Source organism: Cricetulus griseus, chromosome 2 (assembly GCF_003668045.3).
Source record: "Cricetulus griseus strain 17A/GY chromosome 2, alternate assembly CriGri-PICRH-1.0, whole genome shotgun sequence".
In the NCBI taxonomy this organism is placed as follows: Eukaryota; Metazoa; Chordata; class Mammalia; order Rodentia; family Cricetidae; genus Cricetulus; species Cricetulus griseus.
In genome coordinates, this window is record NC_048595.1 from 5,449,324 (window position 1) to 5,466,677 (window position 17,354).

Genomic DNA, 17,354 nt, shown 5'->3' on the forward strand with positions numbered 1-17,354 from the left:
AAAGCACTCTTACAAAGTTTAAAAATAAAAATAACTTTAAGGTGGTAAAGACAAATACTTTAGCATTACAAGAGGTTTGGGCGGGGGTGCTTGCCTATATATTGTCTAGGATGGTGTTTGAGAAAGGACAGTGGGGTCCTTGTGCTGCTTCACACTTTTCCTGAGGGACCCCCCACATCTCCTGGCTGGCACATCACAGCTCATAGCCGCCTCCTTCCTCCTCCTCTGGAAATCGGCAGCTACAAGCGTCTTCCTCTTGAGCCATTGGAATTGCCACCTTGAATGCTAGGGAACAAGGGAAAGGATGTAAGACACTTCAGTCTGCTGTCTCAGACATGGCTCTGAGCCACAAGTCACACCCACAAACGTTGTTCTCACCCCTAATTTGAGCAAACTTACCCGACAACCAGGTAACAGCATCTAACAGCTTTCTAGAGATTGCTTATTTTGTCTTACTGTGTTCTATTTTATTTTATGTGTTTGGTTTGCAGACAGGGTCTCCTTCTATTATCTGGGCTGACTTATAACCCTCTGTGCAGATCAAGATGGTCTTGGACATGTGGTAATCCCCCTACATCAGCCTCCCAAGTGCTGGCATTTACAGGCATGCACCAACGTGTCAGGACTTCCTTCCTTCCTCTTTAAAATCCATTTTCTATATTTTATACAATGGCTTAAAAACAGCAACAACAAACCAAAGCTTGAACCTAACTCCCAGCAACATAAAGCACGGCCTGTACTGCAGGCACAGTCGTGAATTCAGTGCAGCAGCACCCCCGCCCCCATTTTTGTGTTTGTTTTTCGAGACACCTGTGTAACAGTCCTGGCTGTCCTGGAACTCTCTCTGTAGACCAGGCTGGCCCTGAGCTCAGAGTTCCCCTGCCTCTGCCTCCTGAGCACTGAGATTAAAGGCGTGTGCCACCACCTCGGGCTACCAGCGCCCCTATTTTATCCTCAAAAGTCATTTCACGTTGGCATTTCTCTTCCGTGTGATCCTGTGGCGCCGAGTCATGCCCTACCACATCCGCCTGTGAAAGCAGAGAACTGATGCCTGTGGCATCTGCGGCTCTCTTACAGGCAGCTGTGACCCATCTGCCCTTACAGCTCAGCAGCCACCCACCTACAGTTCCTCTAAACGTAACGAAGCCAAAGGCCCTGTCCCAAGGCCATGTCTTCTACATCCTAGATCTTACTTTAAAAGGGAGGAAGAGGAAGGGAAGGAAGGCTGGGGGACACTGAAATTGTTGAAATTGTGTCAGAGATTATCCAAAACAGTGGTGATTTGTGTCAGGTAGGAGAAGCCCTACCTCCCTGTATCTGCTGCTCTGCTCTGTCCAAAACTCCATATACAACCCACAAAACAAGCCCAAGATGGCTGGGAGGTAGGGAGGAGAGAGCAGGATGGCCAAGAACCTCAAGCATGAGGTCTAAGGTGCAACATGGCAGGGGGTGGTCTGGGTTTTCCTTCAGCCTCCTGTTCCCAGAGGGGAGCTGAAAGAGTGGGGAACCTGGGGTGTCAGCAAAGAGGCCAGGAAACCCCGCCTACTCCAGCTACCAGACGGGGGGGGGGGGACAGAACAGCCTAGCAAGATGGGAAACTTCTAACCAACCAGGGATTGGTTAGAAGGCCAGGGCCAGGCCTAGGCCTAGGGAAGGGGGTCTCTCACCCTGGCTAGACTGTGTCCAGCTTCACCTGCTCTTCCTCAGAGAAAGCCAATGGAGAGTCACACTGTACTGCCTGCCACCCAGGGTGGCACCCTTGTGACCTCAGTGGAGGCTACCTGGACAGTAAGTAGTAAGCAAGTGCGATTGTCATCGAGGCCAGGGTGATGACTGCTGAGGCCTGGAAGGATCTGCATACAAGGGCAACAGCAAGCTCTTCTCTAAGAAGTTTAGAGCAGAGCTCCCTGGGAGTGGCCTCAGGGGAAGTCTGAGAAAAAAACGGAAGGTTTAAATTAGGCTCTAAGTCTCATAACATGATGGCTTTCAATGAAAAAAATCACTTAGGCAACCTGGAAGATCTCTATGTGAGAGAGAACGGAGTCACAGGTGCTAGATTCTGGGTGAAGCTGGTGTTAGGAATTCCAGTGAGCAACTATCGATACATTAGAAACACATGAAGACTAAAGACTGGAGAGCCACACACAGTGCATGCCGAGAGTCCCAGCTACTTGGGAGACCGAGGTGGCAGGTGCTTGAAGCCACGACTTCAAGACCGAAGACTGCTCTGGGGAACTCAGTGAGACCCAGAGAGAAAATCAAAAGGAACCCAGTAGCTATTTTAGAACTGGGAAATTATGATAATTGAAACTTTGAAAACCCATGAATGGCTTCACAATAGAATGGGGCGGGGGGGTTGATGTCATTATCCAGTCTGGGGAGGCATAAATGGGTGAAATGGATGGAGCCTTAAGGACAGGTTGGTTCTGACAGGGGAGGGGGGTCTAAATTCACGTCACTGGAGCCCGGAGGGCAGGAGAAAGGAAATGGGGCTCAAAGCTTCCAAGCACATTTGAAGAGATAATGACAGATTCACCACTGCCCCACCTGCCGCTGCCTCCAGCTGGAAAGAGGTAAAGCCTGCATGTTCTAGAAGTTGACTGAACCTCAAACCGGATGAGTCCAGGAACCCACAGCACATCACAGTCAAAGCTCTGGAGACAAAAGAATCTTGAGAGAAACCCTGCTGGAATAAGTGCAGATCTCTTGTCAGAAACCATGGAGGCCAGCAGGAAGTGTCCCCCACCCTATGGAAGGGGAAGCACCATCTTGACTTGTAGGTGACATTGTGGCCTGTGCAGAACATCCCATGGAATCTGCAGAGCGCTCTTAGAGCAAGTGAGTGTGTTCGTCAGAGACACGGGACACAAACCAGTTTCCCAAGTATCTAATGAACGCATGATGTAAGACATGATATCTCCAGGCATTGGTGGCGCTCGCCTTTAATCCCAGGACTCAGGAGGCAGAGATCTCTGTGAGTTCGAGGCCAGCCTGGTCTCCAGAGCGAGTGCCAGGATAGGCTCCAAAGCTACACAGAGAAACCCTGTCAACAACAACAACAACAACAACAAAAAGACACGATATCATGTCCAATTGTTTAAGGAAAAAAGAGGGAGGCTGAGGTGCCAGGCAGTGGTGGCTCATGCCTTTAACCCCAGCAGATCTCAGAGTTCGAGGCCAGCCTGGTCTACAGAGTAAGTTCCAGGACAGTCAGGGCTACACAGGGAAACCTGTCTTGAAACTGAAAAACAGAACAGAACATACACACAAAAAAAAGGAAGGAAGGAAGGAAAGAAGGAAGGAAGGAAGGAAGGAAAGAACTGGGTGGCATAGAAGGCTCAGTGGTTAAGAGAGCTTGCTGCTCTTACAGAGGGGGGACCCAAGTTCAGTTCCCAGCATCCATGTCAGGGAGCTCACAACCACCTGTAACTCCAGCTCCAGGTCAGGTTCTGTCACCTTTGTCCTTTGAGACACACAATGCACACACATGGCACTTACATGAGCATGTATCCATAAAAAAGAAAAACGTGATTTAAGAAAAGTTTGGGGTTTTTTGTTTGTGTTTTGTTTTGTTTTGTTTTGTTTGTTTGTTTGTTTGTTTGTATTAAGACAGGATTTCTTTGTGCAGTTCTGGTTTTCCTGAAAATTGCTCTATGAACCAGGCTGGCCTCGAACTCACAGAGATCTGTCTGCCTCAGCCTCCTGAGTGTTGGGATTAAAGGGGTGTGCCCACTTCCTGACAAGGAAAGACTGAGGAGACAGACTGCTCAGTGATTAAAGCACTGGCCACCCCTGGTAAGGACTGGGGTTTGGCTCCCTAGGATCCCACAAAATGGCCAAGTATGTGTGACAGCCTGGCTGTAATTCTAGCCTCTTTGGGGAAACAGAGAGATGAGCCCAGATCCCCAGAGCAAGCTGGCCAGCCAGGCTAGCCATATTGTGAGTTCTGAGTTTGATTGGCAGACCCTGCCTCAATGAAAAAGGTGGGAAAGCAATCAAAGATGATTCCTAACACCAACATGCAGCCTCCACATACACATTCATACACACAGGTGTGGCCACGTGTGTGCAAAAATACACAAACACATGCACCACACAGACACACACACACAAGTGGGGGATGGGGTGGGATACTCAGGCATGAATCTAAAAAATGCATACAGGACTACATTTTGAATTAAAATAGTGGTAAGGTGAGAGACAGTATAAATGGAAAGTCACACTGTGTCCACCTTTGGGATCGCTAACCGTGGAAAGTCACACTGTGTTCACATTTGGGATCGCTAACCCAGATTTCCTGCCAAGGTCTCATAGACTTCTTGCAAGCCCTGTCAGGACCCCAGCTGGCTTTCTGTGGGCACAGATAAGAGTCTCCTAAGGTTTACATGGAAATATTAAACAGGATAAAGAGCTACAGCAAACGTGGAAAAGAAAGACAGAGTGGGAGGGCGTGTCCCAACTCTACTCAGTTTCCAGACTGATTTTATAACCACAGTAACCACGCCTCCACAGTGCTGCAAGAGACTCACAGCTGTAACAGGAGGGTCGGTCTCTGCTCCCCCACACGCACAGCCAATGATCAGGGGTAGACAGAGGAGTGGAGGCAGTGTTTTCTTTGAGTGACACTGGAACAACTGGGCACACACAACTCCCCACCCTCCTGAAGGAAAAAATCTTCTCACACTTTAAATCTCGCTAACACAGCTTTAAATGTCAAATTCAAAAGTGTGAAACATTCAGACACCAACAATGGGGAAAGGGCTTAACCTTTCAGAGCGAGGCTGTAGTGAAGGGTCCCTGGATGTGGGCTGGGGAGGCAGCTCCGGAAGTAAAAGCACTTGCTACACACATTTGACAGCTTGAGTTTGACCCCGGGGACCCACGAGGTAGAAAGGAAAGTACCTACCTTCACGGGGGCTCCTCTGACCTACACACATGCACTTGCATGTGACACACACACACACACACACACACACACACACACACACACACACACACACACGCAAACACACGCACACGCACACGCGCAAGCACACACACACACGCGCAAACACACACGCACGAACACACGCACGAACATGCGCACGCACGCACGCACACTTTTAAGCCAAATGCAGAGGCAAGCATCTGCAATGCTGAACTCCTACAGCAAGCTGGGTGAAGGATGGAGAGGATGGCGGTGGGGAAGCTCGAGGGCCAGCCAGTCTACACAGCTTGGCAGAAACAAGAGCGTGGTGATATATTGTTTATGATTTATTAAAGCTTGTCTGAGGATTCAGAAAGCAAAGCCAGCCTCAAGCTATAGAGACCAGGTGGTGGTGACACACAATTTTAATCCCAGGACTCCAGAGAAAGGCAGATGGATCTCTGAGTCCAAGACCACAGTGAATCAGAGCTCACGCCTTTAATCCTGGGATTTGAGAGGTATAAAAAGTAGAGACATTCAGTCTGAGATTATAGCCACATTGAGGAGAGCAGAGCAGTCTGAGTGAATCCCAAGAGCAGTGGGAACAGTTTGAGGATCGTCCCTTTGGTCCGAGCTGAGGTAGAGGTGAGGGATAGTACCTGGCTGCTTTGCTTCTCTGATCTTCAGCTTGAAGCTTGAACCCCAATCTCTGTCTCTGGTTTTTTTTTGTTTGTGTGTGTGTGTGTGTGTGTGTGTGTGTGTGTGTGTGTGTGTGTGTGTTACACAAGAGAGACTACCTTGACCAAGGGGAAGAGGAGAATTTACTTCTGCAGGTTGTTTCTGACCTCAACATGCTCAAGGTGGCATGTGCACACACACAAAATAAATAAAAATAAACTTAAAAACTAAAACATAACCCTACAATTGCATTTCTCTTAAGAGACACAAGAACTTACGTTCTCATGAAACCTACATGTTAGTATCCGTAGGTTTCTTTTTAACATGTAAGAGGAAAACAAAAACAAAAACAAAAACAAAAACAAAAATGGGCTGGAGAGATGGTTCAGTAGTTAAGAGCATTTGTCATTCTTGCAGAGGACCCTAGTTCAGTTCCCAGCACCCATGTGGTGACTCACAACAGCCTTTAAGTCCAGTTCCAGGGGATCTGGCCTCCATGGGTTCCTACCTGCAAGTGATGCACGTAAAAATCACGGAAGCAGACACACAAAACATAAAATAATAAATACATTTTAAAAAACTAACCAAGAGTCAAAAGTCAGAAATAGATGAGTGGCTGCCAGGCAATGAGAAGGACTGAGAAGGGCCAGCAGGGCTGACTGAGAAGGGCCAGCAGGGCTGAGAAGGGCCAGCAGGGCTGACTGAGAAGGCCCAGCAGGGCTGACTGAGAAGGGCCAGCAGGGCTGAGAAGGGCCAGCAGGGCTGAGAAGGGCCAGCAGGGCTGACTAAGAAGGGCCAGCAGGGCTGAACTCTGGTTGTGGATAGTTTGGGTTCTTCTTGTTTGCTTGTTTTTCACTGAGTCGTGCAACCTATGGCCTTAAACTTGAGAGCCTCCTGCTTCAGTCTCCCACACGCTGGGGCTCCAGGCAAGCTCTCCACACCCCACCTTACAAGCTCTGTATTTCTGTACATGAATCTATAGATCTGATAGAATGACGTACAGCTAGCTATGTGTGCTCTGTGCACCGTTGTCCTGGCCTCCGTGTGATGATGGTAGAATCTTGTGAATGGCACGTGATACTGTTCTGCTCCTTGTTTGTGACTTTCTATGAATGGGTAATTATATAAAAGTGAAAAAGTTTTCTTTTTTTTTAATGACTCCAAGTCACTCGTTACTGATTAACACCTTTGAAAACACATTCACAGGAACCTTGCTGCCACTCTGGGAGGAAGCTTAAAGATCTCCTCCAGAGGTAGAGGCCTGGGATGTAGGGGGAAAGGCCACAGAAAACAAGAGTCTCCTTCATTGATAAGGAGAGGACAGAAGGCCCTGTGGGAAGACTTCTCAGAGTAAGAAATCCAAACAGCCAATCAAAGCGAAAAGCCATCTAACCTCAAACATCATCAAGGAACTGTAAATCAAAACCACAATGAGCCACTATTCCCCACCCACCAGACAGATAAAAATAGTGCCGCTACACCCAGCATCACACGGAAGTGGGGCACCCCACTTTGCACCCCACTGAAGAGGCGTTCAATGTGGTCCTCATTATTTCTGGAAAACAGTTTGACCTACCTACTTGGACAGGGCTCAAGTTACTTATTTCCTCATCTTTTCCCCTAGGTTAAAAAACAAGAAGCAAAGCTTGGGAAATGGTTCTGTAACTAGTGCTCCTTGCCCTGAGCCTGAGGTAACTGGTGCTCCTTGCCCTGAGCCTGAGGTAATTAGAGCTCCTTCCCTGAGAGCATGAAGAGCAGAGTTCAGATCCCCAGTACCATATAAAGGCAGGGTGGTAGTCACTGTGACCCTGGAAGGCAGAGACAGGATCCCTGAGGTAAACTGGCTAGAGCGTCTATGATCAGCTTTGGGTTCCACTGAGAGGACCAAGTGGAGGGTGATCTAGAAAGTTGCCTGACACCAGCCTTGGTGTCTACATATGAACATGTGCACACCTACACAGGCAAACACGAACACATATGCACATACACACGCCATACACAAATACTCACAGAACAGAGCCATTTGATAAAGAATGTAGAAGGCTGGGACTGGAACTCAACCTGTGGGTGAATCCTCTCTCTGTCTCTCTGTCTCTCTGTCTCTCTGTCTCTCTGTCTCTCTGTCTCTCTGTCTCTCTGTCTCTCTGTCTCTCTGTCTCTCTTTGTCTCTCTGTCTCTCTTTGTCTCTCTGTCTCTCTGTCTCTCTGTCTCTGTCTCCCCCCCCCCGTATCTCTCTCTCTTTTTCTTTCTTCCTTCCTTCCTTCCCTCCTTTCTTTCTCATTTTAAAACAAGGTCTTGCTCTGGAGACCAGGCTGGCCTTGAATTCACGGAGATCCACCTGCCTCTGCCTCCTGACCTCTGGGATTAAAGGCGTGCGCCACCACCACCTGGCCTCCTCATAGAATCTTTTTATTTAGTTCATTAGTGGATGAAATCTGCCTTTGGGATTTTCCTTCTCTCTGTAGTAGTCTGCCTTACCCCCACCTCAACACCATCCAGTTCTCCCCTCAAGAATAGACCAGAGCTAAGGCCAAGGGTATTTATTGTGTGTGTATAGAGGTCAGAGGTCTGCCTTTGTTTGCTTTCTTGCTTTTTTTGTGAGACAGGGTCTCTCACTGGCCTAGAGTTTATCAGCTAGGTAAGGCTGACTGGTTATCAAGCCCCTGGGATCTGCCTGTCACTCCTGTCACTATCTGTCACTGCATCGGGATTACAAGCACACACCACTGCTATTTTACATGGATCTGGGTATTAGCATATCTTTGTGCTTGCAAAACAAAGTCTTCACAAACTGAGCTGTCTCCCCAGCTTCTGAGGTAAATGTTCTCTTCTGGTTCCTGTGTGCTGTGGGCACAGGCTGACTGGGTGCCCACACTTACAGGTGCACCACAGTTTATCTGGGCCTGTGGCATACATGTCTGTTGTTTTCCCCACACTCTGGGTCCTGTTCTTTCTCCATCTCTTCCCTAGTGACACACGGAGCCCAATTCTCGTGCCCAGGGGGCTCTCCCTGTGCCTTGTGGGGGTGGAGAGCCTCCCCGCCCCCTACTCCAAGTCATAACTATACATGCCTCCCAGCACCAAGTAGTTGCAGCCACCCCAGCTGCCTCCAGACAATATCCTGTGGGATCGAGCTTGTCCTGGCTCTGCAACCATCGTGATAGCCAATTGTGTGCCCATAACTTACAAAAAAAGATCCAAGCCCTCAAGAGGCCAGGTGAGTGAAGACCCCTCCCACGCAAGCCTGAGGCCCTGAGTTCGCCCCTGAGACAGGAGAGAACCCACTCTGCAAAGTTGTCCTGACTCCAGACGTGTGTCTGCCTCCCCCACTCCCCTCGCTCTGTGGGCCTTACGTTGCTTGAGCACGTAGGGGAACCTCCTTCTACCCCATTTGACCACCAAGAGCCCGAGGATGACGAAGAGCAGGAACAGCAGCATGGCCGATGTCAGCGCCAGCAACAAGGTGAGCACCTGTAGGGGTTGCCCTCCTTCTAGGGCAAGGAGAGACATGCATAGTGTTTAGTAAGGACAAACTTGACCTGAACACCGCCCCCCAAAAGACAGGGGCTCCAGGGAGGCAGCACCCTGGGCACCCCTAACCCATAACTTAACAAGGCTAGATGACTTTAATGACTTTTGTTTGTTTGTTCTGTTTTGTTTTTGAGACAGGGTCTCATGTATCCCGGGCTAGCCTCAAACTCCATATGTACCTGAGGATCTCCTGATCCTCCTGCTCTACCACCAGAGTGGGGACTGCAGGTATAAAGCACCATGCTCAAATTCATACAGTTCTGGGTATGGAATCCAGGGCCTTTCCAACATGTGAGGCAAGAGCTCTACCCACTGAGTCACATTCCAAGTCCCAAACCTAAGTGACTTTTAAAACGGAACCCAAATTTAGTGATTTTCCCAGAAACAGACAGAAGCTAAGCAGCCTAAACTACTTACTGAGCTTGGAGAAAGCATAAGGCCCTTTAGTTCCCTGGACTCGGCCTTAGTCAGGGTAGGTTATCTGTTTGGGATGAGGGTCACCATTACTGACTACCGATTGAGTGACAACACCCAGGAAAACAAGGCAGAGCTGCCTGCCGTGGGCAGAGCTGGGAGCCCCAGCAGTGCTGAGAGCATCCCATACAGTCTGAATAGCCATCAAGCATTTGTTTGGATAAGATTTTTCAAGGAGTCTTACTACATAGCCCAGGCTAGCCTGGAACTTGCCGACCTCCTGACTCAGCCTCTGTAGTGCTGTGATTCTAGTTGTGCGCCACCATATCTTACTTAATAGCAACAGAAATGTTTATTTAATAGCAATAAAACAACCACCTGGTTTTCTCACCGAGACAGGCACCGTGGTGGTAGGGGTACCCGGAGAGAAGCTGACTGGAGTGGGTCCACAGACCACATCCGTCTCTTTGGTCCCCTTCTTAAGCTCAAGTTTTCCGTCCAGAGAGCAGCTTAGACAGGTCAAGAGAAAGAGTTCAGATGATTAATTTAGGACTGGAGGACAGGATGAAGCGCCTGACACTTGTTACCCCATGAAGTTACCGAGTGATGCAGTAGGTGGGCTCGGGCTCACAAGCAATGGGCAGAGCACGTGAGAAAGTCCTGTGTGACTCTCTGGCCTCCACCACTTCCCTCTGCTTTCAAGGTACCGTGGCCTTACCCCACTCCACCCATTCACCAGGCTCTTCTCTCCCCGGGTTGAGGAGCCATGTGCACTCTGTCTTATACCACGACAGTGTAGTTCAGCCAATGTGGCTCAACATGCTTTGCCTGGTCCCCCCCCCCCGACCCTGCCCTGAGTTCTTGCTCCTTTGACTGACTTGGCCACATGCGGAGCATAAATAGGGCTTCCAGCAACAACATCGGACAAATCAGGGATGACCCTTGGGTCGACCACTTTACAGAGTGACCATCAGCAAGTTTGGAAAGCCCACGTAAGCCTTGGTTTGTTCAGCAGCTTAAAAGAGGGGGAGCCTGTGCTCCCTAGACTGGGGTTAAAGCAAATTAATGAGTCCCAGGGATACAATCTCACATGCTAAACACACTTAATGAATAACAATTGTTGCCATCATCTTCAGTGACGTCATCACCACCGTCACCATCCTCACTATCGTCACCATTGTCATCACCACCATCATATCCTATCCCTATCACCGTCACCATCCTCACTATCGTCACCATTGTCATCACCGCCATCATATCCTATCCCTATCACCGTCCTTACATAGACGTCTTCTTCTTCTTTAGAGCCCTGTTCCCACTTTCAAAACATTCTAGTCTGTTATCCACCAGTACGTTTGTGAAACATTACAAATATGTAACCAAAGTAACAATAAAACTCACTTTCTACCAAAGGAAATCAAGCAGGAAGAGATGACAGGCACTAAAACTGTGATTTCTATCATCAGAGTCAGCAGCCACTTTTCCCTCACAGTCTCCGAGCCAGCGTGTTCCACGCCCACGGTTGTCCTGGGCACCAGCAAACCTCACTGGGCCAGTGCCAACCGTGCAAGTCCAGGAGCACATTTGGACCTTGGCTGCTGGCTGTGTCTCTCCAGTGGCTGGCACACCGTGTGTGTGTGTGTGTGTGTGTGTGTGTGTGTGTGTGTGTGTGTGTGTGTGATGCTGGAAAGACAGAAGGCTTCACTCTTCTGTGTCACACTCAGTGATGACCCCAAACACTCGATATGGGCCAGCCTGTCAGGGAACGTAGCGATCCAGAGACCAGAAAGAAACAGAACTGAAGACCCGTCAAGGGAGAGGGCAGCAAGCTCCACCCCAGATCTGCTCGCTACACACTGGCTTGTTTTCTTAGGAACGCCCACATTCATACAAGACTCTGTGACCTCACAGAGTTCCCCTGTCACATAAGGTGTATCACTGCAGATCTGCACTCCAGTGACAGTGTCCTTTTTTCAATTCGTTTTTTCAGTTTACCTTAGGCTCTTCATGTTATGACAGAAAAGAGAATATATACGTACTTTGTCCAGGGTCGGCAGGTGCCACCACCACTCTGATCATTGAATGTCCCAAAGTCACAGTTTTTACAACCTTGAAGACAAGTTAAGAATCAATAGAAGGCTTTTTACCATTTTAAAACTTTCCTTGTGATATACAAATGGCTTGGTGTCTTAGGTTAACCTCTGCAAATTGCTTCATGAGCATTTTAAAGATATAATTTTTTATTCACGTGTATATATGCATGTATCTGTATGTGCACGTGCCTGCAGAGGCCAGGAGAGGGCATCAGATTCCCCCGAGCTGGAGTTACAGTCCATTGTGAGCTTCCTGATACGGGTGCTGGGAACTGAACTTGAGTCCTCTGTAAGAACAGTAGTCACTGAGCCATCTCTCCAGCCCCAGCTTAGTGATTACTGAATTAAAACACTGAGATTGCTCCTTTTCAATCTGATCATATGAGGAATATTGTGTATATCTAAAGTGTGTGAAAACGCATGACTCTGATGATTAACAAAATGTCCTGGCTTCTAATCACGTTCATTTATAGAAACGCAAAAGAATATATAGTGGAATATAGTTAAAACATGGTATTAGCCCCCATACTGCATCTCTGTTAAGGTTCTCAAACCATAAGAAACGCATCTCCATCACAAACTCGGGCTGGGTGGAGAAAGAGCAAACCTACCCTGATTTGTTAACTCTTGACCCGGCTTGCAGTCCTTTTCGCACCAGGCACACTTTGGTCCCAAGCAGTGGAGTCCCTCTGTGCACTCACACTCTGCGTTGCTGGTCGGGGAGCAAGGCTTCTTGAACCTGAAATAACCTACAAAGCCCCAGCTCTGTGTTACCCTTGACCTCCGAATCAAGAAACAAATGCGTATTCTGCATTATACACACATTTAATATGTGTGTGTGTATATATATATGTATATGTGTGGGGGTCTATATGTATGTATGGACATATGTGTGCATATATGTATCCATTGCTCTTCTTATTATGTTAGTGACAACATTATAACTTTAGAAATGTAGTATTCACCTATTTACTGTCTTTTCGTGAACACAACACAAGCCTCTCGTGTCAAATGAGTATTTTCTCAATTATTTAAAAAATTCAGCTAAGATGATAGCTTACTGGTGGCCGTGTCAGAGGGACAGCAGGTAGGAATTGACTTCAGAGGACTGGCCCACCGGCACGCAAGGCACTGATGGGTGGATCTCGGATAGGCGAGGCCCAGAGAGCCTCGGCCCCAGAATGTCTCGGCTGCTGCTGTGTCTTTACATGCTTGCCACTGACATTTTTCTCTGGTGGCTGGCATGGTGTGAATGGGCTTGGCAAGACCCCCCACTGCCCTTAATGTGGTGTGGTTATCCCAGGGAAATATCCCGATCTACTGGGCATTTTTACCCATGGATCATCATGAAGATGATTTCTTCCTAAGCTGTACTGTTTAACTGAAGCAATGGTTTAATATAACAATAATGTTAGTTTAAATAGTATTTGGACAATTGAAGGTCTCGAATAAATGTACTAAGGGATTATGACAGACTTTAGTTTAATGGGAAAACTAATATAGGTGAAAGCAGGGTATGGTGTTGCCTCTGCCCCTGATAAAGCTGGGGCTAGCTACAGAGGATAGAAAATTAGAACAGGGAAGTGTCACACAGTTTCTCTTGAGGAACCATATGGCTCTGTGGCTTAGATTAATGATTAAGGAAAACAATTGAGTCGCAAAAGCTAAGCTAGCTCAAGTTCTTTTCATCTTAATTTTGAGAGATGTGTTCACGGGTTTCAGTGTGCATCAGAGCTGAAACAAAGCTTTAAATAATGACTTAAGGTTAGGTTAAGATGATTTTGTTAGTGGCTTTGAGGTTACAAAAATCTTAGGAAACAATTTTAAAAGGTAGACTTTTGATAGTTGAGTGAGGGACTCATTGAGGTCAGGGAACAAGAACAATGACAGTCTGGCTATTGATGACTGACCATGCACCTTTGCTGCTAGGGTGGGTTGGTGATCAGGGGGATGATTGATTCCTTGCATTCATTTCCGCCCTCAGCTTCCTGACATAAAAAAAACAAAACAAAAAACAAAACAAAACAAAAACCTGCTGATGAATGAGCAATGCACCCTGAGGATTTAAAAAAGAGCTGACTGATTCTTTTTCACATAAAAATTTAGATTTATAATTCTTCTAAGATTTCTTAAGAGATTGCCTTTTGAGATAAAAATAAAATAAAATAATTGGTCCTTTCTCTGTAACTGCAAAATACAGCTTGCTAGCCCAAGAATTGACAGAAAAACAGCTTGTTTGATTACACTCTGTTAATCTATAACAAGCTGGTAGTGGTGGTGGTGCACGCCTTTAATCCCAGCACTCAGGAGGCAGAGGATCTCTATGAGTTCGAGGCCAGCCTGGTCTACAGTGAGGGTTCCAGGACAGCCTCCAAAGCTACACAGAGAAACCCTGTCTTGAAAAAAAAATCATGTAAAGGATATGGAAAGCATGCTGTTTTTCACTTGTATTCAGTGTAATCATTCACTTAAAATAGTAAGCAGCCTCATAATCTCTGTACTGCCTGAAAGGTTTTGCTGGAGTAGGGTATATAAGCTGTAAGGGAGAAGTTAAAAGGAAGACATCCAGAGAGACAGAAGGGATGCATCTGGACAGGAGTAAGAAAAGAAATAACAGAGAAAAAAATGATGACGAGACCCTAAAGAGGTAGGGGTGTGTGTGTGTGTGTGTGTGTGTGTGTGTGTGTGTGTGTGTGTGTGTGTGTGTGTTTCCCTTTTTCAACAGCCCCAAGGAGTTAAGTTTAGCCCCTATCACCAGCCCCAGGGAGTTATGTTTCACTCCCTTAGATAGAAAAGTCAGGTTGAATGATCAGGTTGATGAGGGATCCCCCTCAATCCCTGAGCTATTCCATGAAATAATTCGACTACACCTGCTGTGGACAGAGGAGTCAGCACCCCTGTGAGGCTCAAGATTTTAAATAGAGACCCATTAGTAAAAAGGTTACTAAACCTGGTCTCTCCCCAGCAATTCTAAAGACAGAGCTGACTCAGTTTGAAGCAGACCTCCAAGACTGGGGAGCCTGAAGATCACAGATTCCAGTTCAGCTGGGGCAATGGCAAGATCCTGTTTCAAAGCGGACAGACAGACTGACTCACCTTCACACACTCTGCAGATGTTGCAGTATGGCTGTCCACCCTTGCTGGAGTAGGTGCTTGGAGGACAGCTGGTACAAACCGGATTTTCTTTCTTGCAGAAGGTACCTGAAAGGCATCATGGGTGTCCGTGTCTGACAACACGAGACATCACTCAAGTCATGGGCATCCACGTCTGACAACACATGACATTGTAACAACACTCGACCATCACTCAAAGCATTGTGATCTTTACAAAGAAATCAGTATAAATGCTCCATTTGTCCTCTCCACATCATGGCAATAGACATTTAAGATTGGCATTTAAGACTATATGTTTGCAGGGTGACACTTGGCATAACCAGCTAGCACTAACAGCATGTAAACGCTAGTAACAAAGAGATCAAGAGAAGAAAACCGTGAATCTGTTGCTCCCCTCTGGGAGGAGATCAGAGCAACAGGCTGGGACCCAAGAGAAGAGCAACGCTGCCACCTGCTTGTCCTTTGCTGCAGAGTGCACCTTGTATACACAGCTACAATTACCCAGTGCTGTTCTGAGACTGTCCTGGGACCTTCCAAGCACCCCTGAGACAGCTTCTCTGATTGTGCTGAGGTGCCGAGATTAAGTGAGCCAGCCGGCTCCCCACCGCCACTTCGTTGTATCCAACAAGCCTTTGCAAGGGAATGAGTGGTCTTCTAGCCAGGCTCACTGAACTGGCTTTTCAACAGGCGGAAAATGTGCCCGTCAGTGAGGGACTCACCGGCTTCACACTCCTCACAGGAATCACGCAGGGCTCTTGTCTTTTCAGCACCCACCACCAACAGCACAGTCACCACCATGTTGTAACAGCCATTCCCCATGGCAAAGTCTCGCATGCATACGACACTAGCAAAGGAGATTCCAAAAGAATTTCAGTCAGATGGGCTGCCCTCTGGTTGGCTGTGTAGCTCAGTTGGTAGAGTGCTTGCTTAACATGTACCAGTACTTCGGAAACCATAGTGGTGGTCCATGCCTGTAATCCCAGCATCCAAGCGATGGGGCAGGAAGGAGTTCAAGGTTATCCTCAACTGCAAAGTAAGTTCCAGGCCAGCCTGAACTACTTGAGACCCTATCTTTAACAGATGTCATTCTGCAAAATATAAGCAGCCTGAAGGGTTTTCCTTCCGGAACTATCTACATTGCCATCAATACTTAAGCAGTTCTGCAGGGTTTTAAGGAGAATTAAGACTGGAATATTGGGGCTGGAGAGACCATTCAACGGTTGAGGGCACACACTGCTCTTGTAGAGGACCCAGGTTTGGTTCCCAACACCCATGTCGGGTGGCTCACAACTGCCTGTAACTCCTACTCCAGGGGATCCTATGCCTCTGACCATAAGCACTCCAGTGTACATTCCCACATACAAACACACACACACAACTTAAAATTTAAAAGTCTACTTTTTAAAAAAGCCTGGGATATTATGGAAACATAGTCAATCCCCAGAGAGTCCGTTCTACAACAGCCACTGGCTTTGTGCGTGTCTGTCAAAGCCCAGGATGAAGTGAGAGCAGGAACATTAGGGACTTTCAGATTCTAGGCATGGGCATCGATCCATATTGCAGCCATGCTGCCCTTGAAGCAAAGTTCCGATAACGAGTGCCCTCAGTGACAGGGAACCCATAGTTGTTGCTCTGCCCTCTTTGGAAATTTAATTGCTCCAATTTTGAAAGACCTCTGCTAAAATTTGCTATTGGGGAGTTTCTAAAGCACAGACCTGCAGTTGCCAATTTTGAGATTTGAAGCTTGAAAAAAAAAAGAAAGAAAGAAAGAAAGAAAGAAAGAAAGAAAGACCAAATAAAAACTGCAGCTAAAAAATCCTGGGGCTAGGGATGATGCTCAGTTGCTGGAGTGATTGATTGTGTGGCATTCGTGAAACCCCGCCCGGGTTCCATCCCCAGCACTCAGTCAGGCTCAGTGGTTCACATCTGTAATCCCAGCATCCAGGGGACAGAAGAGAACAAGAAATGCAGGATCATCCTTGGCTATAGAGAGAGCTTAAAACTAGACTGAGCTACCTGAGATCCTCTCTTGAAAAGAAAAGCTGAGGTTTGGACCAACTACGTTTTTCTGGGTCTTTATATGGTGGGCTAGGAGAAGTTATAAATTACAAGAGGAGAAAAGTCTAGAACTCAGTAGCGAACACAGTCCATCCTTACTTCTCTAGCCCCCCACCAGTCCCGAGTAGACAAACCTGTGATCTCAGGGCAGCAGAAAACCTTCTCCTCCTCCAGAAGCTCAGCGAGGTTCTGCCGCTCCAGAAGACCACAGGTCAAACACAGGACTTGGGTGACTCAACTGAGCAGGGCCTCCTGGGAAATCCCCACGCGGCTGTGAGGGGCGGTTCATCCTCACTGCTCTCAAAATCCCCAGAGCCCCAGTCTCCACTTTAAAGGGTTTCTTGGAATCAGCTGTCTACCGTTAGGACATTTCCTAAACGATTTTAGGGAAAAGATTTGGTCACTTAACACAGTCCTCTATCCATGCCAAAGCTTTTGAGGTGTCCTTAAAATTTTGGAGACTTAACGGGTGAGTCCAAACTAAACAGTGCTTTTGCCACAAGCCATAAAAACAGAAAGACATGCCTCTTGAACCTAGAGTGGAGGTGGCCCGTGGAGAG

The 17,354-nt window shown here is 47.5% G+C and overlaps 1 protein-coding gene across 4 annotated transcripts; it reads right to left on the reverse strand.

Moving 5' to 3' along the window:
• Positions 1–14: 14 nt before the first annotated feature.
• Positions 15–17,119, reverse strand: Tnfrsf9 (TNF receptor superfamily member 9). 4 transcript variants are annotated; one of them, XM_027398315.2, is made up of 8 exons: positions 16,929–17,119; positions 15,456–15,580; positions 14,719–14,823; positions 12,234–12,371; positions 11,569–11,638; positions 9,905–10,038; positions 8,938–9,072; positions 15–285 (listed from the first exon to the last, which is right to left on the reverse strand). In XM_027398315.2, the coding sequence occupies exons 2-8, from the start codon at positions 15,568–15,570 to the stop codon at positions 194–196; spliced, it is 789 nt and encodes a 262-aa protein (XP_027254116.1). In that variant the 5' UTR covers positions 15,571–15,580; positions 16,929–17,119; the 3' UTR covers positions 15–193. The 4 variants fall into 4 exon arrangements, with proteins under 4 accessions (XP_027254116.1, XP_027254114.1, XP_027254117.1 ...); XM_027398313.2 differs by having other exon boundaries at positions 8,938–9,075; XM_027398316.2 differs by having other exon boundaries at positions 9,908–10,038; positions 16,929–17,117.
• Positions 17,120–17,354: the final 235 nt, after the last annotated feature.